General features: G+C 38.8%; 1 protein-coding gene across 1 annotated transcript in view; it reads right to left on the bottom strand.

Annotated features, from left to right (window-relative positions):
- The window catches only part of XRCC5 (X-ray repair cross complementing 5), a 484,719-nt gene that overhangs the window by 261,346 nt on the left and 197,809 nt on the right, over nucleotides 1-25,564 (bottom strand). Inside the window, exons 12-13 of the mRNA XM_053698104.1 lie at nucleotides 9,842-9,979; nucleotides 8,653-8,743 (exon numbers count right to left, since the gene is read on the bottom strand). Of these exons, the coding sequence (XP_053554079.1) occupies nucleotides 8,653-8,743; nucleotides 9,842-9,979 (229 nt within the window). The remainder of the gene's footprint in view (nucleotides 1-8,652; nucleotides 8,744-9,841; nucleotides 9,980-25,564) is intronic.

Below are 25,564 nucleotides of genomic sequence, written 5' to 3'. Positions count from 1 at the left end.
TAACATTAGGAATTTAAACTAAAGCACCAACTCAATTGCAATGTGTTGATTGAATGGAGAATATGGCAACTTTTAAAGTTTTATTATATATTGCAGCAGTTGAAAATTGCATTGCAAATTAGCTGCAGAGAAAAAAAAATATTGTAAGTTTTAAAAATGTTTTTTTACTTTGCTCTTGGTCTAACATCACATAAGATGAAAATATAGTAATAAAAAGGGTGTAATGCTCACAAGAACATCTTACATTCAGGAGACACAGCTTTGCAGACTGTGAAAGGGAAAGGGTGTGGTTGAAAAAATCCATAGAAGCCAGTAATCAATAACTGTTCTCTTCAAACAGCGCTTCTCTCTGGCTGCACTGTGCTAAAGGGATACTAAACCCACGTTTCCTTTCAGGATTCGGATAGAGCAGCAATTTTAAGCAACTTTCTAATTTACTCCCATTATCAATTTTTCTTTGTTCTCTTGGTATCTTTATTTGAAAGACAGGATTGAAGGTTTAGAAGCCGGACCATTTTAGGTTCAGCATCTGGGTAGAGCTTACTGATTGGTGGCTAAATGTAACCACCAATCAGCAAGCACTATTCTGAACCAAAAATGGGCCTGCTCCTAAACTTTCATTCCTGCCTTTTCAAATAAAGATACCAAGAGAACGAAGAAAAAAGGATAGCAGGAGTAAATTAGAAAGTTGCTTAAAATTGCTGCTCTATCTGAATCAAAAGAAAACATTTGGGGTTAGTATCCCTTAAAGGAAAACTTACACAGGGCAACCAGAGCACAGTGCTGCAAAGTTCCTGCATGTGCCCAATTATCCCTCTAATTTTTGTTGAGCACTGTGCTCAAAAATCTTCACCTGCACAATTTGTGGCCAAGTGACTAAAATATGTGTGCACTTTATTATACACAAAAAAAACACACACTCATAGAAATTCATTCACACATACTGAGAAATGCATATATTAAAATCTCAGTATTCAGCAGTATTATACACAGTACACCCATTCCACTCAAGTACTAAGAAAGACCTACCTCTTCTACAAAATGTTAGTGTGCACTTTAGGATATATACTGTGTGTATATATATATATATATATATTATATATATACTAGGAAGCTAATCCCCAGCAACATGACATTCATAAAGTGACAACACGCATGCTGTAGAAGAAGCCAATTAATGTCTAAAAAAACATAGTAGCCCCATGAACTAATTATATGAGCAATCATACCATGCACACACATATGATAATATAAACACATCAGAATGGCAGCAAATTGTATATTTACAGAATGTCCTAATGACCAAAGTAATTTCAGGTACTAATATCCAGGTAAGGGGCCCAGAGTTGGTATTGCTATTATAGCCTAATAAATAACTTAAAACATTTAGTTTAAGTGCAGAGCTGGAGTTGTCAACGAGTCCCTGTGCAGAATGTCAAAGTGCTGACCCGGTTACCAATGCTATTGGGAGACTTACTAGTGAACTATTGCAGTCACCTAACAGTGTGCTCTGGGTAAACACTACAGGGTGTACAAAGTCAATATTTTTTCGTGCTGGAGCTCGGGGCGCTGACTTAACTGCACATACGAGCCTTATTATAAATGCAGGTTTTTTGTTATTTTCTTTAGCACCATGCGTACTTTGTATACCCGGCTGATTAAAGAATATGCTGTGCGTGCAGTATAAAATCATAAAGATTCACCTATAATGATTTTCTCACAGCCATCTGCCCAGTAACTTGAACAGCTTCCTTATCTGCGACTGCCACCAGTCCTTTATATACCAGCTTAAATGTCGCGCTCTCTGCACTAGCGGATTTAACCGAGCAGTAAAAATTGGAATAGACATCACGAGGTTTAGGACAACATGCTTTAGTTGCCTTAGTAGTGTGCTAGAATATTAGACAAGCCGATGAGCAGGGAAGGATAATAAAATGGCGGGTCTATTAAAAATCAAAGTTGGGTTTTTTTATATGCCAATGTCACTCAGGAAAAACAGAATTTATGCTTACCTGATAAATTACTTTCTCCAACGGTGTGTCCGGTCCACGGCGTCATCCTTACTTGTGGGATATTCTCTTCCCCAACAGGAAATGGCAAAGAGTCCCAGCAAAGCAGGTCACATGATCCCTCCTAGGCTCCGCCCACCCCAGTCATTCGACCGACGGACAGGAGGAAATATATATAGGAGAAACCATATGATACCGTGGTGACTGTAGTTAGAGAAAATAATTCATCAGACCTGATTAAAAAAACCAGGGCGGGCCGTGGACCGGACACACCGTTGGAGAAAGTAATTTATCAGGTAAGCATAAATTCTGTTTTCTCCAACATAGGTGTGTCCGGTCCACGGCGTCATCCTTACTTGTGGGAACCAATACCAAAGCTTTAGGACACGGATGAAGGGAGGGAGCAAATCAGGTCACCTAAATGGAAGGCACCACGGCTTGCAAAACCTTTCTCCCAAAAATAGCCTCAGAAGAAGCAAAAGTATCAAATTTGTAAAATTTGGCAAAAGTGTGCAGTGAAGACCAAGTCGGTGCCTTACATATCTGGTCAACAGAAGCCTCGTTCTTGAAGGCCCATGTGGAAGCCACAGCCCTAGTGGAGTGAGCTGTGATTCTTTCAGGAGGCTGCCGTCCGGCAGTCTCATAAGCCAATCGGATAATGCTTTTAAGCCAAAAGGAAAGAGAGGTAGAAGTCGCTTTTTGACCTCTCCTTTTACCAGAATAAACAACAAACAAGGAAGATGTTTGTCTGAAATCTTTAGTAGCCTCTAAATAGAATTTTAGAGCACGGACTACGTCCAAATTGTGTAACAAACGTTCCTTCTTTGAAACTGGATTCGGACACAAAGAAGGTACAACTATCTCCTGGTTAATATTTTTGTTGGAAACAACTTTTGGAAGAAAACCAGGCTTAGTACGCAAAACCACCTTATCTGCATGGAACACCAGATAGGACGGAGAACACTGCAGAGCAGATAACTCTGAAACTCTTCTAGCAGAAGAAATTGCAACCAAAAACAAAACTTTCCAAGATAGTAACTTAATATCTACGGAATGTAAGGGTTCAAACGGAACCCCTTGAAGAACTGAAAGAACTAGATTTAGACTCCAGGGAGGAGTCAAAGGTCTGTAAACAGGCTTGATCCTAACCAGAGCCTGAACAAATGCTTGAACATCTGGCACGGCTGCAAGTCTTTTGTGAAGTAAAACAGATAAAGCAGAGATCTGTCCCTTCAGAGAACTTGCAGATAATCCTTTCTCCAAACCTTCTTGTAGAAAGGATAGAATCTTAGGAATTTTTATCTTGTTCCATGGGAATCCTTTAGATTCACACCAACAGATATATTTTTTCCATATTTTATGGTAAATTTTTCTAGTTACAGGCTTTCTAGCCTGAATCAGAGTATCTATTACAGAATCTGAAAACCCACGCTTTGATAAAATCAAGCGTTCAATCTCCAAGCCGTCAGTTGGAGGGAAACCAGATTCGGATGTTCGAAGGGACCCTGAACAAGAAGGTCCTGTCTCAAAGGTAGCTTCCATGGTGGAGCCGATGACATATTCACCAGGTCTGCATACCAAGTCCTGCATGGCCACGCAGGAGCTATCAAGATCACCGAGGCCCTCTCCTGATTGATCCTGGCTACCAGCCTGGGGATGAGAGGAAACGGTGGGAATACATAAGCTAGGTTGAAGGTCCAAGGTGCTACTAGTGCATCTACTAGAGTCGCCTTGGGATCCCTGGATCTGGACCCGTAGCAAGGAACCTTGAAGTTCTGACGAGACGCCATCAGATCCATGTCTGGAATGCCCCATAATTGAGTTATTTGGGCAAAGATTTCCAGATGGAGTTCCCACTCCCCCGGATGGAATGTCTGACGACTCAGAAAATCCGCTTCCCAATTTTCCACTCCTGGGATGTGGATCGCAGACAAGTGGCAGGAGTGATCCTCCGCCCATTGAATTATCTTGGTCACTTCTTTCATTGCCAGGGAACTCCTTGTTCCCCCCTGATGATTGATATATGCAACGGTCGTCATGTTGTCTGACTGAAATCTTATGAATTTGGCCTTTGCTAGTTGAGGCCAAGCTCTGAGAGCATTGAATATCGCTCTCAGTTCCAGAATGTTTATCGGGAGAAGAGACTCTTCCCGAGACCATAGACCCTGAGCTTTCAGGGAATCCCAGACCGCGCCCCAGCCCACTAGGCTGGCGTCGGTCGTGACAATGACCCACTCTGGTCTGCGGAAGCTCATTCCCTGTGACAGATTGTCCAGGGTCAGCCACCAACGGAGTGAATCTCTGGTCTTTTGATCTACTTGAATCGTCGGAGACAAGTCTGTATAATCCCCATTCCACTGTCTGAGCATGCACAGTTGTAATGGTCTTAGATGAATTCGTGCAAAAGGAACTATGTCCATTGTTGCAACCATCAATCCTATTACTTCCATGCACTGCGCTATGGAAGGACGAAGAACAGAATGAAGTACTTGACAAGAGCTTAGAAGTTTTGATTTTCTGACCTCTGTCAGAAAAATCCTCATTTCTAAGGAATCTATTATTGTTCCCAAGAAGGGAACTCTTGTTGACGGGGACAGAGAACTTTTTTCTTTGTTCACCTTCCATCCGTGAGATCTGAGAAAGGCTAGGATGATGTCCGTATGAGCCTTTGCTTTTGACAGGGACGACGCTTGAATCAGGATGTCGTCCAAGTAAGGTACTACTGCAATGCCCCTTGGTCTTAGAACCGCTAGAAGGGACCCTAGTACCTTTGTGAAAATCCTTGGAGCAGTGGCTAATCCGAATGGAAGTGCCACAAACTGGTAATGCTTGTCCAGAAAAGCGAACCTTAGGAACTGATGATGTTCCTTGTGGATAGGAATATGTAGGTACGTATCCTTTAAATCCACGGTAGTCATAAATTGATTTTCCTGGATAGTAGGTAGGATCGTTCGAATAGTTTCCATTTTGAACGATGGTACCCTGAGAAATTTGTTTAGGATCTTTAGATCCAAAATTGGTCTGAATGTTCCCTCTTTTTTGGGAACTATGAACAGATTGGAATAAAATCCCATTCCTTGTTCTCTTATTGGAACTGGATGTATCACTCCCATCTTTAACAGGTCTTCTACACAATGTAAGAATGCCTGTCTCTTTATTTGGTTTGAAGATAATTGAGACCTGTGGAACCTTCCCCTTGGGGGTAGTTCCTTGAATTCCAGGAGATAACCTTGAGAAACTATTTCTAGCGCCCAAGGATCCTGAACATCTCTTGCCCAAGCCTGAGCAAAGAGAGAAAGTCTGCCCCCCACTAGATCCGGTCCCGGATCGGGGGCTATCCCTTCATGCTGTTTTGGTAGCAGTGGTAGGCTTCTTGGCCTGCTTACCCTTGTTCCAGCCTTGCAGTGGTTTCCAGGCTGGTTTGGGTTGTGAAGTATTACCCTCTTGCTTAGAGGATACAGAATTAGAGGCTGGTCCGTTTCTGCGAAAGGGACGAAAATTAGGCTTATTTTTAGCCTTAAAAGACCTATCCTGTGGGAGGGCGTGGCCCTTTCCCCCAGTGATGTCTGAAATAATCTCTTTCAAATCAGGTCCAAATAATGTTTTACCCTTGAAAGGAATGTTAAGCAATTTTGTCTTGGAAGACACATCCGCTGACCAAGACTTTAGCCAAAGCGCTCTGCGCGCCACGATAGCAAACCCTGAATTTTTCGCCGCTAATCTAGCTAATTGCAAAGCGGCATCTAAAACAAAAGAGTTAGCCAATTTAAGTGCTTGAACTCTGTCCATAACCTCCTCATACGAAGATTCTTTACTGAGCGACTTTTCTAGTTCCTCGAACCAGAAACACGCTGCCGTAGTGACAGGAACAATGCATGAAATTGGTTGTAGAAGGTAACCTTGCTGTACAAAAATCTTTTTAAGCAAACCCTCTAAATTCTTATCCATAGGATCTTTGAAAGCACAACTATCTTCGATAGGAATAGTAGTGCGTTTGTTTAGAGTAGAAACCGCCCCCTCGACCTTGGGGACTGTCTGCCATAAGTCCTTTCTGGGGTCGACTATAGGAAATAATTTCTTAAATATAGGGGGGGGAACAAAAGGTATGCCGGGCCTTTCCCACTCTTTATTTACTATGTCCGCCACCCGCTTGGGTATAGGAAAAGCGTCGGGGGGCACCGGAACCTCTAGGAACTTGTCCATCTTACATACTTTCTCTGGAATGACCAAATTGTCACAATCATCCAGAGTAGATAACACCTCCTTAAGTAGTGCGCGGAGATGTTCTAATTTAAATTTAAATGTCACAACATCAGGTTCAGCTTGATGAGAATTTTTTCCTGAATCTGAAATGTCTCCATCAGACAAAACCTCCCTCATGGCCCCTTGAGATTGGTGTGAGGGTATGTCAGAACAGTTATCATCAGCGTCCTCTTGCTCTTCAGTGTTTAAAACAGAGCAATCGCGCTTTCTCTGATAAGTAGGCATTTTGGATAAAAGATTTGCTATGGAGTTATCCATTACAGCCGTTAATTGTTGCATGGTAATAAGTATTGGCGCACTAGATGTACTAGGGGCCTCCTGTGTGGGCATAACTGGTGTAGACACAGTAGGGGATGATGTAGTATCATGTTTACTCCCCTCATTTGAGGAATCATCTAGGGCAATATCATTATCTGTGGCATTACTGTCCTTACTTTGTTTGGACACTATGGCACAATTATCACATAAATTTAAATGGGGAGACACATTGGCTTTCATACATATAGAACATAGCTTATCTGATGGCACCAAAAAACTCTTAACCATCTCCGTGGAGATGTTGCCTGTGCAACGGCAAAGAGAATGACTGGGGTGGGCGGAGCCTAGGTTGGATCATGTGACCAGCTTTGCTGGGACTCTTTGCCATTTCCTGTTGGGGAAGAGAATATCCCACAAGTAAGGATGACGCCGTGGACCGGACACACCAATGTTGGAGAAATTATGCACTGCCTTAGCGGGAACACTGCATGTATCCGTACTTTCTGCAGACATGCTGCATTTTCTGCAATAACATCGCAGATCGCAGCATGTTCTGCCATGGGGTTGTACAGTATGATAGATAGAAAGATAAATAAATATAGACACACAGACAGACAGTTCTCCACAGAATATTTTGCCAGCCAGGTGGCATTATAAAGTAGCCGGGTGGTTACATCATTTTAATATTAACAATACATAGTAGTAAAAAAATAAAAAGTATCGTTTGTAAGTATCATCTATCCATGAGCAAAAGCGAAATTAAAAAATACTGTGAAGCTGGCGATTTCTAGATTAACTAAACAGATCTTCATACACTAAGAGAATACATTTCTAATTATCTGAGTCTACTGCTGAAAAATCTCAAGAGCATTACGCTAATAACATTTTCAGTAGCAATTGTAGAACACTGGGAAACTGTTGCCAAGTTTAAAAAAAAATCTTTCCAAGTTTAAAAAAAAATCTTTCCAAGTTTCTTTCAGTTTTCTTTATCCTAGTAAAGTCAAAATTAATATTTCAATATTCAGACAGGGCATGCAACTTTTAACAACTTTACAATTTACTTCTATTATCCAATTTCCTTCTTTCTCTTGGTATCTTTTGTTGAAAAATATACCTAGGTAGGTTCAGGACCAGTATTGCACAATTGGGAGCTACATTTAAGCCTTTTGACATTGGCTTACCCAATGTGTTCAGCTAGCTCCTAGTAGTGCATTGCTGCTTCTTCAATAAGTGATTTCAAGAAAACTAAGCTAATCTGGTAACCAACGTAGATTGAAAAATTGTTTAAAATGTTATTCTCTCTCCAAAATAAATGAAAGTAATTTGGTTTCCAAGTACCTTTAACAGATTTTCCTCAGATGTACACAGGCTAAAGTGACTGGCAATGTTCATTATAAAGTAGCAAGCCGTTTAAAGGGACATAATACTCATATGCTAATTCACTTGAAACTGATGCAGTATAACTGTAAAAAGCTGACAGGAAAATATCACCTGAGCATCTCTATGTAAAAAAGGAAGATATTTTACCTCACAATTTCCTTAGCTCAGCAGAGTAAGTTATGTGTAAAAAGTTATACTACACCTGCTCCCAGCTGCAGGTAAAAAAAAATAAAAAATTAAGAAATGAACAGCAGCCAATCAGCATCAGCAGTGCTGAGGTCATGAACTCTTTTACTGTGATCTCATGAGATTTGACTTAACTCTCATGAGATTTCATTGTAAACTTCCCTAATCTGAATAGGGAAATAAGATGAGAGTGCACGAGGCTCATCCTTTCAGCTGTCCCAGGACAGACATACTAATATGCTGCTTAGAAATCCTTTACAATGGGAGGTGGCTACTGAGGAACTTTTGAGGTAAAATATCTTTCTTTTTTACATAGAGATGTTCAGGTGATATTTTCTAGTCATCTTTTTACAGCTATGCTGCATCACTTTCAAGTGTTTAAACATTTGGGTATTATGGCCCTTTAAATTAACACTCTTGATGTAACCATGGCTGCGTACACTATAGTAGAAAATAAAAATAAAAGTAGTAAACTGGAACTGAAAGATTCTAAACATTCTAAAACAAAGCTTAGTGTTGAAAGATGGTGTTAATGCCTTTGAATGTTAATTTGTACCTGTTGGAGCAATTTTCTTATTATTCTTCAATGACGCAAACATGTACTGCCTCAGGTCTTCCATGTACGGAAGCTGAACATACACCAAACACTGAACAAGAAAAAATAAGAGAAAAGGCGTTTGTAAAGACACAGCAAACACAAAGACAGACGTTAGCTATTTTAGTATTGCCCTCAGTGAGTAGCACATAATAGATGTTTCATGAAGATAAGCTGTACCATGTTTGTATTTTATTGATTAGACAGACACAAAGGCAGCAGCACTCCAAGACAGTCCAATTCAATTTATTACATCCTGAAGATATACAACAAAAAAATGTAATCACTATCCTTAGTCATAATCCGAAATGTTGTCTGTTTTATATTTTCAAGATGTAATAAATTGAATTGGACTGTCTTGGAGTGCTGCTGTCTTTGTGGCTGTCTACTCAATTCAGGGTTTTGGTGCTAGACCCTGCAGCGTGCACCTGACTATTAAACTGGTGCTGAAATACTCTTATGGATTGTGTATTTTATTGATTGTCATTAAAAATGTTAAGAAAAAACCCAGACATTTGCTGATCATACAGTATAACTTTGTGCTACATTTATCTGAAAGGTTAAATTTAGAACTATGTCTAGCACTGAAAAGCAGAAGAATCTGTCAATAGGTGCAGAAAAACAATGGCAGCCAACGTTTCAAATTAATAAATATACATATGGAGTTGTGAAATAAACTAGAAGTAAGGAGCATGCAAGATGATTTTTTTAGCAGCTTAGGAGCTAGTTAGGCTAATAAACAGAAGAGCAAGATTTGTTCTAGCACCAATAACCCATAGTAAAAATGTAGAACGATGGTTCCTCAAATTTGCAAAGCAACAAATATTATTGTGACTTTAAATGTAACAGTATGGTTTAAATATTAATCTGATAGTTTCATAAGAAACTAAATATTCTGGAATGTGAAATATGTATATTTCCCAATTATATCTGTGTTTATGTTCTTTATCTAAAAGTGAACTACGGAAAAAAAATGAATAATCAGAATGACATTACTGTGAAACAGCTTACCTAACACTTAAGCACATTTCAGTGGGACAAAAATGAAAGCTCATAACATTATACAGTTAAACTTTTATTCTTATATTAAAATGATGGTTACTGTAATAGAACTACTAAAAAAAAAAAACATGATGTTTTTGAAGAATACCTCATACTTTTCCTTGATAAAGGGGAAGGCCACTCCCACCTGGGGGTTAGAGCGTCTATCATATACATAGCGAACTATGGCAACCATGTCCATCTCATCAAGTGCATGAATCAGTGCAGAGAGAGCGACAGCTGCAGCCTAAAATGGCAAGAAGGTACAAAAAAGTGACGGCAGAGGCAGTTGTGAAATAAATCAATATAATTCCATCACATAAGAGTTAGGGTACAGTGCAAAATGCTAAAACAAGGGGTAATGTTTTGCAATCTTAATATTATCAACTTAAAGAGACATTAAATACTTTAAGATGGTAATATAAAATGATAAATCGTATATATATATATATATAAATCGAAACTGTTGTAAATTAAAACCCAATTTATAATGTAAGTCAATGGGAAGTGAGGGGGTTAGGTTCCAGGCCCCTCTCGAAATTGTCATAAGTAACACCTAATACATTATTTTTAAAGCTTTGAAATTAAGACTTTACATGCTAAACAGCATTATAAACCTAATAAAATAATCCCACAACACAGAATATATAATTAAACTAAGTTAATGAACAAAAACATTTGCTAAACAGCATTATAAACCTAATAAAATAATCACACAACACAGACTTTACTTGAATTTTTCTGAAAACAGTTCTTTCTATGCATTCCAATCGGGACTGAGTTAAAAACAGGAAGATCTTGTTCCTTTGAAATCTGCTCGATAGCTCAGGTCTGGTTAAAAATGCTTAATTTCAGCTTGCTTGGCTTGCATATCTTTGCTGCAACACAAGCGGACAGCTCCACCTACTGGCTATTTTAATCAATGCACTGCTTCTCAATGCTTTTCAATAGCAGTCACATGACTGGAAAAAAGTGTGTTATTCTGAAACGGTGTAAATTGAACCGTTGTAAACCAAGGGCCACCTGTATATATATATATATATATATATATATATATATATATATATATTGTCCATTTTTCCTGTAATTCCATTGTTAATATACCACAAAGACATAGGCTGCACACTCCAGTGACCTCTTATAACTTTCCCTAATTGGCCACAGAAATGAAGGTAACATAAGTTACAACATGGCAGCTCCCATTGCTAAAATTTACACTTTGTCAATATGTAAGCAACTAATAAAATGTAAAAAAAAATACATCTACATGTTATTCGCAGACTAATCTTTTCTTTGAATGCCTCATTCTATATAGCATTTATTTAAGGCTCGATTTATCAAACATGAGCTGACAGGGGCCCCTGTCCGCCCCACTTCTCCTCCTCTGGCGGACAGCGATACGCTGCTGGAATTTAACATTGCACACAAGCGCAATTTTGCACTCGCGTGCAATTCCGTCTCCTGCCCGCACACAGCCAATAAAGCGCGGACAGGAGCCATCAACCTTTATTATCCATTCCCCAGTTATGCACAACCAACACCATTATATTAATATACTTTTTACCTCTGTGATTACATTGTAGCCAAACCTCTGCAAACTGTCCCCTTATCTCAGTTCTTTTTACAGACTTGCATTTTAGCCAAGCAGTGCTGACTCCACGGGAGTGAGCACAATGTTATCTATATGGCACACATGAACTAGCACTGTCTGTCTAAACTGTCAAAATGCACTCAGATAAGAGGCAGCTTTCAATGGATTAGAAATCAGTTATGAGCCTACCTAGATTTAGCTTTCATCAAAGGAAATCAAGAGAACAAAGCAAATTTGATGATAAAAAGTAATTTAGAAAGTTGTTTAAAATTGCATGCCCTATCTGAATTATGAAAGTTTCATTTTGACTTGACTATCCCTTTATGCAAATTTAAAATTAAATCTCACAAGATCATGGTTAAAGGGACAGTCTACACCAGAATTGTTATTGTTTAAAAAAGATAGGCAACGCCTTTACTACCCATTCCCCAGCTTTGCGCAATCAACAGTGTTATATTAATATACTTTATAACTTTTAAACCTCTAAATCTCTGCCTGTTTCTAAGCCACTAAAGATAGCCTCTTATCACATGCTTTTTTATTTGCTTTTCACAACAGGGGAGTGCTAGTTCATGTGAGCCATATAGATAACATTGCGCTAACGCCCGTGGTTTGTGGCAGACACTGCACTAACTGGATAAAATGCAAGTCAATAGATAATAAATAAAAAGTCATTTGATCAGGGGGCTGTCAAAAGAGGCTTAGATACAAGGTAATCACAAAGGTAAAATGTATATTAATATAACAGTGTTGGTTATGCAAAACTGGGGAATGGGTAATAAAGGCATATCCATCTTTTTAAACAATAACATTTTTGGAGTAGACTTTCCGTTTAAAATCCAGCAATATTATGGTGAGATTACAGTAAATCAAATTGTGAATTCAGCAAAGATAATGCGGATTGGCTGTTTTTTTTTCTCTTTTTTGTATGTTTTTCATCATGTATGGTAACTGATCACAGAGCAGTTACACTTAGTCACATCTTAGTTTTAAATAAATCAAAACTCAGGTATAATCATAAAACATTTTCTTTCCTACAGCTGCATCAAAGATAAATAAAAATGTATGTATTCATGGGGGGCGGAGCCAACAGCCGAAGCGAGAAGTCGCACATACCCAGACCTCCAGCAATTATTCAGCAGAAAAGCGAGTAAAGTGCCATATCATCTTTATTAAAAGTCCGCTAACATGTTCATGAAGCTACGGGGAACCTGGGGAGCCTTCAACTTCCCTGATTTGGCTCAAATCTCCCCGGAGATCACCATATAAGCACATCATTTGCTGTGATCCACATGGAACTCTTAGATCTGTAATAGCGTGTCGCACAAGGTAAACCAGTAATCTCGATATTCTATAAACTAACTACTTGCATCTATACAGAGAAGGGTGTATATTCTACCTAACCAGCACAATTCACATTAATCCCATAATGGAGGAAACAGCCCTTTTATTGCTGCTGGCAAACAAAATGGACGCACACTTTCACTCTCTTCTTACCACGCTAAGAGATGAGTGTGATGTTGATGAAGAGGAGGTAACCATTACCTTAGCCCAAAGCTTTCCTAACCTATACGGAGTGAGGGAACAAGTTGGACTCCCTGATGCTACCATCGGAAGGCACGCTGAGATGTGCAACCAGCAGAGCACCGGAACAATCCCAGAAATAGCGTGGTCATGCTCCGATAACCCTGAGCTAGTGGGTGTACAATCCGATTGTATGTTACAAACTGAGGCACTTACGGCAGACTCCCCAATGATGCAATTGATAGCCGCGGAATCCCAGGCTCAAGCTGGCTCTGGATTGTATCTTTTAACCACCGCACCAACCAGTTTGAGCCCTGACAAACTCTTAGCTCGTACATACTTGAAGAGCCTGGATTCCCATAGCTCCTCAGATGCCTACGAATATAATCGCAGCATACATTATCTCAGTCCCCCTGACATCACATGCACCATTGTCGCACGGCACATAACAATCCCCACAGATCTAAGAACGCTGATACAGTCACAGATCAGTGAAGATTCTCCCCCGCACTTACACTGTGTACTGAGAGACTGTGAACCTCGCATAACAAGGGACATTCCAGCGATGCTCATTATCATAACTGGCGTGGGGTAATAGCCTGGTTACAAAACTGGACACTTTAACTGCTAAGTCCCTGGAACAATATACTGGACTGTCTTTCTTGGATAACCGTAATGAGACATTTTCATGAGATTAACTCTATCTGAGGAACGTCTCTAGTTCATAGTTATTGACCTATGTTTATTGTATATCCTGTTAGCCCTGTTGTTTTCTCTTACCCAGTTAATGCAACTTCTTATATGTTCCTCCTAGAATGTTAGATCGCACATGTCTTTTTATATAACTCCCATACAGCTTCCGATGTAAATATTTATCTCATGGCTCTAGGTCTGCTGGAGTTTTACAGCTATTATTACACACAACCATTTTCAGCCTGAAGTATGGTACTGACTTTTCTTTAGGACATAGTGGTTTTCTTTTAATAATTTACACTCCCCCTTATATAACTAGCATTTTTCTTATATGGTTATAGATAGGGTATTTCATAATTTGGAAGTATCTACTTGTAATGCTTCATAACTCCACTACTGTCGCTATTCAATATTCTCACCATAAGTATTAAATACCTAGGCCCCCAATATCTTAGATGGCAAAGGGAGAAATAATCAGAAACATAGATAGAACCCTTCTTTGCAGTATGGCTACTTTTGCACATATATTCACAATATCGGCATTACTAATATATATGCTTTAACAGTAATTTCTGATATCCTCTCTAGTTCCCTTAATGTTCTGTTGCAATATGGTTGATAATGTTCCTTGGTTTTTTAATGTTTGAGATTTACATGTTGGAAACTTTCCAAACCAATAGCTGGTTATAACTCAGGATGATTTACCAGTATGAATAACGCCACAGAGCTGTTTAACATAACTTTTGCTTCGGCCTCCTTGTGTTAGTAGATATAGCGTGGTTTATTACCTATGATTTAGTACTGATTGCTCCTTCCTAATACTCTAACGGGCATACCCCCCGCACTAGCTTCACATACTTAAGCTTCTAGACTACTGCAAACAAGCATTTAATCTATGCTCGGTATAATGGGAACTCTCTCCTATTACATACTTGTGTTTGTACATACTATACCCTGAATCCTAGCCTACAACAACAGTGCTATATGTATTGAAACGGTTGTAATATACTTTTGCCTCAATTATATGTTTTTTGTTGCAACAAGTTTATAACCTTATTATATACGAGTCAGGATAATCACAATGTCTTTATATCCAATATATGCAATTCCTTCAAAGGCTAGGTTTAAGTCATCCTTACACGCTTTTACTGTAACACAGCAATTTTTTTTAGGCTATTTTTTCGAGTAATAGTTCACATCTCAGTAATTGAGACACTATCTTCTATATATATATATATATATACCATAAGATGTAATTTTGTCCCCAATAAGATGTACAGCACTCTGATATTCATGAATAGCTGCTATGGGTATAATTCCTTCTATCCCATACAGGCCCTCTCTTTCACCAGATGAATGCTCATGCTCCTTTAGGGTGTCCATGCTTATCTTTTTACAGCTTTTAGTATACACAAATCACCTCAAGCTTGAAATATGATACTTTTCTCAGCTCATAATATTATTTCTTTAGTGTGACTCAAAATTGTGATGTCTCAGCTGTTATATAGCAATAGAAATGCAACCATATACTTACCTCTTCTAATTTATCCATGCTCTTGCTCATATTACTTGTACATAATAGTTGTCTTGATTGAGCCTCTCTCCTCCCTTTCCCGCTGGTACTTATGCCTGCGGGTCATATCCCTTCTCCTTTTTCCCACATTGCCTATAGGTGGCACTCCCCCAGGAGAGGGGCTCACCCTGAGGTCCCCTAGGCCCCCCAGTTCCCAACTACTCTAACGTCCCCCCTCCACTTGATCATAATATATTATATGTTTCCAGGCCCCCTCTATAGGATTACAAAAGCTTAGATGAGTGGGATTTTGTTTACCTCAAGTAATAATACTCTAGTCCCACCTAAATTTGTTTCTGGTGAGGACATACTAATTGGCTCCGCCCCCCGCCCCCCCCCACCCCTCCTATTATATTTCGAGCGGCTCTCGCCCGCTGCATCCCTCTTCCCCATATAACTATAGAGTCACCTCCTCCCTAGTCTTTCACTTAATTGATTAGCCACCTTACTTCTCTTTGTATATAGCTAGGAGAGGACCATTTTTGCTTATATTACATTTGTTATACTCTAAAACGAAACTGAAGTCTCTTTATGTGATAGCCCACATTATATGGAAATGTTTGAGATACCAGATTACATTGTCTCCTAATTATGCTCTGTACACATTGTCTTGTGAATGTCTTGAGACATACCTTATTCTCTGTATACTCTGTATTGGTTTTTGACTTCAATAAAAAATTATTTAAAAAAAAAAAAAAAAAAAAATGTATGTATTTCTCAATTATTCTGAAGCTAGTATCCGAGCAGGAATACACTTTTGTTTCTAAGCATTCCAACTACACTACAAATATTATTGATCTAAAATGCTCATATAAGTAAAAATAGGAGCTAATCAAGCAGATCCCAGAATTTGATGGATTTATTTTAGACTTAAATCAGAAAAAAAAATGTATATACATCAAATATATTTTGCCGTTTTCAGGAATTCAATTTTAAAAAACAGGTTTTACTGAATGCAGATACAGCATTTTTTTGAAAATAAACAAAAGAATATTGATAACAATAACACACAAAAACACAAATATTTACTTATATAGTGATACTATTCAGCTAACATTAAAAAGAAAACGCAAAAAATGGGAAAAAAATACAATCTGCTCATCGGTAAGTATTACCAGGGATGGCCAATATAACTAGAAATGAACACCAAAAATACAAGGAATTTCTATATCTTGGCCCATATCGCTGGGTAATAACCACAAGTGAACAACCCTCCCCCAATGTGTGTGGACAGATGAACCCACTCAATAGGTTATCTTTATGAAAATAACCCTAAAGCACCACCCCTTCGCAGAGAAGTCCAGCCCAAAAGAGGTGGACTAGAAATAAGGGTAGGGAACCTGGTAAGTATTACCCAGGGATATGGGCCATGATATAGAAATTCTTGTATTTCTGTTGTTAATTTCTAGTTATATTGGCCATCCCTGGTAATACTTACCAATGAACAGATTGTAAAGTTTCAAATTGCAAAAAATTGGCGAGAAAAAGTATAAATAGAAGATAACGTGTAAAACAGCATTTTGTGACCAAAAAACTAGCAGAAACTTTGATTGGTGCATGTTAAGTCTATATTGAGAAATAAATGTATGGTGAGACTAGACTTGTTATAATTATATGCAAAAACGTATGTCCAAATCTTGTACTTTTTGAGAAGTTATGGGCATGACGAGAACAAATAAATGACAATGCATGAAATTCAAGACATCTGACAGACCTAATGGCTGCAAGAAGTAAGCAGTCAAAGTAAGAGGCCTCCTATAGTAGTAAACCTGGTCTTTCCAAAAATGCTACTTAAAAGAAATGAAGGTTTCAGGATGGCACAGCTATTTTAAAAGGAAGGATATGAAAGACCTGAAAATATTAAACATTTAAGGGCCCCTGAGCCAACTATTAAGAAATAGTTGAAACTGCAGAAAATCTGAAAAGAATCTGAAGAAAACTATGTACTGGAGAAGCATTGTACCTAACCATCTAAACCAAAAAGGTGTAAAAAAAAAAAAAAATCCCTAGATGTAGTCTTTCTTCTCGGTATAAAAAGTATATAAAATGACAAGAAATGTCAACCATAGTAAGATCTTTGTAATCATACTTTCAACTACGAAAACTGGATTTGGATAAATCAATAGACCTTAAAGTAACATATCCGTTATGACTCAGAAAGACGCCATAAAGGAACCTCTGGCAAACTCTGGATGAGAAAAACCTTAAACTTAATTCTAACAGCAGATGAGGAAAGGAAAAAAAATCAAGTTATTATTTAATTCCTGTAAAATAAAGCCTACTCCAAGGGCAAGAAATGTCAGAAAACTAATGAAAAATATTGGAATCTGATAAAATCTGAAGGCCATAAAATCAATATATAGCAACCCAAATTGATAATAACCCCTACTAGTTGCCATTCCATCTGGGAGGGAAAAATCTGTCTTAAAATTTGTAAAACCCTGAACAGCAAGATATAGCACAACACTGTGCCTACAAGTAAGAGGGCAATATAATTATCAAAACGAGTTCTTGGATGTAAATTCTTATTCCGCCAACTATCAGAGCCTTTACTATTCTCCCTAAAACAGAATTATTAAAGTAAATAAGTGGAGCAAAAATAGAGCTAGTTTTTTTTTCCAATGTATTCTAAATACCCTAAATAAAAAATAAAAAAAGATTCTACGGGGGGCGTGTCCGAGCCACATACCGTATAGGTTGCACTTACTGCTAGCTCTGAAGGAATCCTCTTGAATCCGACGATTTTAGAGCAACTAACAGCTAATTTCTTTATACAACCTCACACATAACAGTTACCAAGCAAACGGTGGCTACATTTCAACTTTTGAATGCTGTTTATATGAAACTAGGGCCACAGTTCATAGGATTAAGATCTATGGCGATGGCCTACACATAGGTATCACCCCCGGACTCTCTGGGTCTACAGTGCTGGCAGCAGGTATCTGCCTTACTGACATCTTTGATAACAATACATAGAACATTGTACTAATACCATTCTTGCAATTAGCACGATCCCTTACCTCCAATATATCACCCACACGACCGACCCATCAAGATGACCGCATGGGAAACAGAACTGGCTCGGGACCTAGACCAGCGTGTTTCTAGGCTAGATAACCTGCTTCTAAATATCTACCAAAGATCACTACCACTAGATGGAGTAGAGAACACTTTACCACCGCCGATATGCATAAATACAAAAGACCCATTGCAAGCCGTGTATTTCAAGATGGCGACTGGAGGAAAATCACAAAGAAGGCCAAGCCTTGGTCCGTAAAAGATCTCTCAATTCAGGCGGGGGAGCGAGAGTCTGTTAAAGCACCACAAAACAACCCCTACCGTATCCTTGCCTGACTTTAATTTACAGACCGCACCGTTGGTTAACAGTCTGCCATACATCACCTGGAAACCGGTCAAAAAAAACTTCTGATTCTTTGGATTCTGGTGAGTTTGTTAAGATTACACCAGACACACAGAAAGTATTTGACACCAAAACTTTTACACCAGCATCAGAGTGGAAACACCAAATTGCAAAACCGACATCAACATATTGCGAGACTGTAATGGCTCTGTTCACAAATTCCAGCGGGGCACATTATGTCTTGGAAACAGCGCTCCAGCTTACCACTCTTAGTAATTTCCTTAGTGGATCTACCACTATCAAGCTGGCTCACAGTAGTACCCCAACTCTTCTACGGCTCATACAAAAAAAATACTAAAGTTGCTGAAAACCTTGCCACCACCCGGGATAGGCACAAGGAAGTTCCTACATATAAGGCCTTTATAAGACCATGTACATTACAATATCATCCTCCGTAGTGGAACATTTGTAGAACATTTGTACCTTCACAATACTAATATCAATATCAGGAGAGATATAGGGTTAACGCTAAAATTCTTTTAGACAACCCAAATTGACAGTAATGCTTTACCTCTTTTTCATTATAGTTCAAGCTTGTTATAAATATATGCAAAAACGTATGTCCATGTCTTGTACTTTTTGAGAACTTATGGGCATGACGCAATGTTTTGCTTTTCAATGGGAAGTTTTGGTTATATCTTTTGAACCGATCAATAGCACATTGTTTAATTGTATGCTTTATTGGCCATCATTGTTTATTAATATATGTCATACACACGCTATGTAGAGATTGTATTTATTCCCTGGGGGAAACTGACAGCAACATATCTATAGTAGTAGCATTATTTTCACACTAAACCGTCCTGCTCCAAGTCCATATACAGGGCATAAGCTCATACCATATTATAAAATTATCTTGCATATGGGTCGATTCTTTAGGGATAAAGGAAAGATAATCGGTAAGTTAAACATATGCCTTACCAAGCGGTGCTCAAATGTTTAGATGTGAATAGGCTGCTAGGCACTCATTCGGTAGACATAGGATACTTATTTTTACACTGCCAAATAGTCAGCCACATGTCACAGATAATCTTTGCCTACTAAACCAACTGAAGTGTTCGCAGGTCCCCCTCAGGTTAACTACACAACTACAATAATATGCCCCATCCGCTGAGGCATACATATCTGGCCGCATACATTTCATTACATCTGCTGTTTGATGGGATGTGTTACTATAACACCTTTTACCTTGTTTCTTTTGGAGATACAATCTTTTTGTTCCCTTACTGTTCTGCTTATAATATTGACCCCCAGTATTGAGCTATTTTTACATCATAGGTCCATGACACTCTTTATTGCCTTGGTTTTTATTGTTATAAACTTGACCTACTTCTGATAGCCCCTCATATGGACATTGGACTATTATAAGATGTACAGCAATTGCAAATGGACTTCCTCTTTCCTTTATTATTATCATCTTCTTTACATGTTCAATCAATAGACAATGCAAGTATGTAATCCGTTTATGCTTTTATGTTTTATGAAAAACATTGCCTATGGAATTGTTCTTTACATCTAATTGCACTCAATAAAGCTTTTGAAAACCTTAAAAAAAAAAAAAAAAGATTCTACACACAGCAACTATGTGAACTAATTAACCCCTTAGTGACCAGAGCACTTTTCCATTTTCTGTCCGTTTGGGACCAAGGCTATTTTTACATTTTTGCGGTGTTTGTGTTTAGCTGTAATTTTCTTCTTACTCATTTACTGTACCCACACATATTATATACCGTTTTTCTCGCCATTAAATGGACTTTCTAAAGATACCATTATTTTCATCATATCTTATAATTTACTATAAAAAAAATGATAAAATATGAGGAAAAATGGAAAAAAACACACTTTTTCTAACTTTGACCCCCAAAATCTGTTACATATCTAAAACCACCAAAAAACACCCATGCTAAATAGTTTCTAAATTTTGTCCTGAGTTTAGAAATACCCAATGTTTACATGTTCTTTGCTTTTTTTGCAAGTTATAGGGCCATAAATACAAGTAGCACTTTGCTATTTCCAAACCATTTTTTTCCAAAATTAGCGCTAGTCACATTAGAACACTGATATCTTTCAGGAATACCTGAATATCCCTTGACATTTATATATTTTTTTTTAGTAGACATCCCAAAGTATTGATCTAGGCCAATTTTGGTATATTTCATGCCACCATTTCACCGCCAAATGCGATCAAATACAAAAAATTGTTCACTTTTACACAAATTTTTTCACAAACTTTAGGTTTCTCACTGAAATTATTTACAAACAACTTGTGCAATTATGGCATAAATGGTTGTAAATTCTTCTCTGGGATCCCCTTTGTTCAGAAATAGCACACATATATGGCTTTGGCGTTGCTTTTTGGTAATTAGAAGGCCGCTAAATGCCACTGCGCACCACAAGTGTATCATGCCCAGCAGTTAAGGGGTTAATTAGGGAGCTTTTAGGGAGCTTGTAGGGTTAATTTTAGCTTTAGTGTAGTGTAGTAGACAACCCCAAGTATTGATCTAGGCACATTTTGGTATATTTCATGCCACCATTTCACCGCCAAATGCGATCAAATTAAAAAAAACGTAAAATTTTTCACAATTTTAGGTTTCTCACTGAAATCATTTACAAACAGCTTGTACAATTATGGCACAAATGGTTGTAAATGCTTGTCTGGGATCCCCTTTGTTCAGAAATAGCAGACATATATGACTTTGGCGTTGCTTTCTGGTAATTAGAAGGCCACTAAATCCTGTTGCGCCTCACACGTGTATTATGGCTAGCAGTGAAAGGGTTAATTAGGGAGTTTGTAGTGAGCTTGCAGGGTTAATTTTAGCTTTAGTGTAGAGATCAGCCTCCCATCTGACACATCCCACCCCCTGATCCCTCCCAAACAGCTCCCTTCCCTCCCCCACCCCACAATTGTCCCCGCCATCTTAAGTACTGGCAGAAAGTCTGCCAGTACTAAAATAAAAGGGTTTTAAAAAAAAAATGAATTTTTTTTTAGCATATTTACATATGCTACTGTGTAGGATCCCCCCCTTAGCCCCCAACCTCCCTGATCCCCCCCAAAACTGCTCTCTAACCCTCCCCTCTGCCTTATTGGGGGCCATCTTGGGTACTGGCAGCTGTCTGCCAGTACCCAGTTTACAATAAAAAGTGTTTTTTTTTCTCTTTGTTTTTTTTTTTCTGTAGTGTAGCTTCCCCCCCCCCCCCCCACCCACAGACAAACCCCCACCACTTTGCTGATTATTTTATTTTTCGATTTACTTAATCTTTTTTATTTGCACATTTTCTGCAGTGTAGCGGTTCCCACCCGCTCCCTCCCCGTGCACGCGCCCGCCCCCACCCTCCCGTGCACGCGCGCGCGCCCGTGCGCGCCCCCAGCCACCCCCGCCCACGATCCCGCCCCCCTTCACTTCCACAGGGCCATCGATGGCCGCCACCCGCCTCCCGGTCCGGCTCCCACCCACCAACTCAGGTAGCCACCGATCTCCGGTGCAGAGAGGGCCACAGAGTGGCTCTCTCTGCACCGGATTACTTAAAAAGGTTATTGCAGGATGCCTCCATATCGAGGCATCACTGCAATAACCGGAAAGCAGCTGGAAGCGAGCAGGATCGCTTCCAGCTGCTTTCCACACTGAGGACGTGCAGGGTACGTTCTCAGGCATTAACTGCCTTTTTTCTGAGGACGTACCCTGCACGTCCTCAGTCGTTAAGGGGTTAAAGGGACACTGAACCCAAATTTTTTCTTTCGTGATTCAGATAGAGCATGCAATTTTAAGCAACTTACTAATTTACTCCTATTATCAATTTTTCTTCGTTCTTTAGCTACCTTTATTTGAAAAAGAAGGCATCTAAGCTTTTTGTTTGGTTCAGTACTCTGGACAGCACTTTTTTTATTGGTGGATGAATTTATCCACCAATCAGCAAGAACAACCCAGGTTGTTCATAAAAAAATGGGCCGGCATCTAAACTTAAATTCTTGCATTTCAAATAAAGATACCAAGAGAATGAAAAAATTTGATAATAGGAGTAAATTAGAAAGTTGCTTAAAATGTCATGCTCTATCTGAATCACGAAAGAAAAAAAATAGGTTCAGTGTCCCTTTAATGTCTGTTACAGTAGGATCCAATCTGGCTCTGACCCTGATGCCTTTAGAAATGTTTCATCCTTACTTGTGGGATATTATCCTTCCCAAAAGGAAGTGGCAAAGAGAGCACCCACAGCAGAGCTGTCTATATAGCTCCCCCCTTAACTCCACCCCCCAGTCATTCGACCGAAGGCCAAGGAAGAAAAAGGAGAAACTATAAAGGTGCAGAGATGACTGAAGTTTTCAATAAAAAAATACCATCTGTCTTGAATAGAAAGGGCGGGCCGTGGACTCGGTACATCGCAAAAGAAATTTATCAGGTAAGCATAAATTTTGTTTTCTTTTGCATGATGTACCGAGTCCACGGTTTCATCCTTACTTGTGGGATACTAATACCAAAGCTTTAGGACACGGATGAAGGGAGGGACAAGACAGGAACCTAAACGGAAGGCACCACTGCTTGCAAAACCTTTCTCCCAAAAATAGCCTCAGAAGAAGCAAAAGTATCAATTTTGTAAAATTTTGAAAAGGTATGGAGCGAAGACCAAGTCGCAGCCTTACAAATCTGTTCAACAGAAGCATAATTTTTAAAAGCACATGTGGAAGCTACCGCTCTAGTAGAATGCACTGTCCTCTTTGCCTCTTAGAGCCGGCAAAGAGAATGACTGGGGGGTGGAGTTAAGGGGAGAGCTATATAGACAGCTCTGCTGTGGGTGCTCTCTTTGCCACTTCCTGTTGGGAAGGATAATATCCCACAAGTAAGGATGAAACCATGGACTCGGTACATCATGCAAAAGAAATACACATATTCCATCTTGTTCAAAAGTTTTTTTTTTATGAACTTAAATATAACCCCCAGTTTGAGAGAATCCCTAGGAGTGGTGATATACCAAAAAAGTAAGAAAAGTTTCTTGTCCAAATGTCCCTACACTTGGAAAGTCTGCCTCCAAGCAGAGACACCTGAACAGGTAACCAAAATGTAAAACCACTCCCCTTGCCCTAGAATAGGACTGAGAATCTCAATCTTGAAAATGGAAGAACCCTTTCTAGAGGAGGAGGAGAGAAAATGGAAGTGAGACCATTGCCAGTGTATATAGGCAGGATTTAATATTGGAACTGAAACACATTCAGCTTGCATAAAACAGGCTTGTCTGTCACATTAAAGTAATAAAATGGTGAGAAAGCCCTGTAGCTTTAACAACTATAGGACTACAGAAAAAAGGCTTCACTATAAAACAGTATACTATAAATCAGGCTGGTACTTGAAATAAAAAAAAATTCCCCCTAAAGAATTTATTATTCAGTACCCTAAATTCAGTCATCTCTGCCTGCAAAAAGAAGTAGGTTTGCATTTAACCCCTTCACCCAATCTGATGTATATATATATGTCTTGCGGTACTTTGCTTATCGTACCGCAAGAAGTATACATACGTCTGAGCTTCAGGAAGCTCTAACAGTCTCGGCTGTTAAGTTACAGCCGAGAGATGGAGTTCCTGAGGCTTCAGGCATTTGCGGCATGTGGAACCGGAGCTCAATCGGTGCTCCGGTTCCATATGTGGGCAGATAACTGATCGTTACAGACGGCTACACTGTGAGACCTACTATATTATTTAACCCCTTAGTTCTCTGAATTCCTGCTTTGGCTTTCTGCTGCCGTCTCCTGCTTTGCCTTGCCTCATATTTCTTGAAGGTATGAGCAACCTATTTACTTCTGTGTCTGTCCTACATTATGGCTTTTAAAGGACCACTCAAGGTAGTAGAATTGCATAACTAACAAGTGCATAATTAAAAGACAATGATTTAGCACCTACTCTGAATTTCAAATAAGCAGTAGATTTTTTTCTGACATTTATTTTTTCTCCCATTTTCTGCCCCCCTGTATCATGTGACAGATATCAGCCAATCACAGACTAGTAAATATATAACCTGTGAGCTTGTGCACATGCTCAGTAGGATCTCGTTCCCCAGAAAGTGTGCATATAAAAAGACTGTGCAAAATGTGATAATGGAAGTAAATTGGAAACTGTCTTAAAATTGCATGCACTTTCTGAATCATAAAAGTCTATTTTGACTTGAGTGTCCCTTTACCTGTAAAATTTAGCTCTGGGGTTTTTGTTTATCTTTCCACTTGACGACAGGATAAGAAGACTACTGGCCAGTATTGGTCTGATAAAGAAATATCCCACAAACGTTAAATGTATATGGTAACAAAACATAAGGAATGTTTCACATCAGCAATACAAACCAATTACTATAATGTGGTTAAAAGGATGATAGTAAGACCACTGATAATTCTGTGTTTGAAAGAAAAAAAAAGGAGAGTGATAGAAACTTATTTATTTTTAGAAGACCAGGGTTTAGTTTGTATTTTTTGCATTAAAGGATTACTTTCTGTTATAATTTTTAAGCTAAACAACTAACATATTAAAGTTAATAAACATTAATTAAAACCTACTGACCTATATTTTCTCCAAAACGAAGTTTCATAACGTTCTAAAAGTTATATCTTTTATTCGCCGATGATGTCACGTTATCCTGCCCACTATTTTCAGCACTGCATGTTCAAAATACTTAAACCAATAACTTTGTGTTTAAAGCGCCATTTTGAAACCTAGGTATTGTAAACGGATTGGTACAGAGCAAAGGATACCCACGGAGTGGGTTTGGAAAACAATTAAATTTGCAGACAAGATTTCTGATATACGGTACAGATATGTTAATGAAATGCTATTGATAAAAAGCGTATTTGGGGTAGTTAGTTAGTAACAGGCATAGAAAATATTTACTTACAGTGGCCCTTTAAATTTCTTTAACCACTTCAGGACGGATGCAACTGTCCAAGTTAAATGGACAGTCTACACCTTAGTCATCTTAAAGTCTTACTTTAGATTAAGCTGCAAATAGCCTCCTGCACCCTTTCTATATTATTTTACAATGAATATAGTTTATGGCCAG

This window comes from Bombina bombina, chromosome 1, assembly GCF_027579735.1.
Source record: "Bombina bombina isolate aBomBom1 chromosome 1, aBomBom1.pri, whole genome shotgun sequence".
Taxonomy (NCBI): Eukaryota; Metazoa; Chordata; class Amphibia; order Anura; family Bombinatoridae; genus Bombina; species Bombina bombina.
The sequence above is the reverse complement of the archived record's forward strand: the minus strand, read 5'-3'. Positions and strand labels throughout refer to the sequence as shown.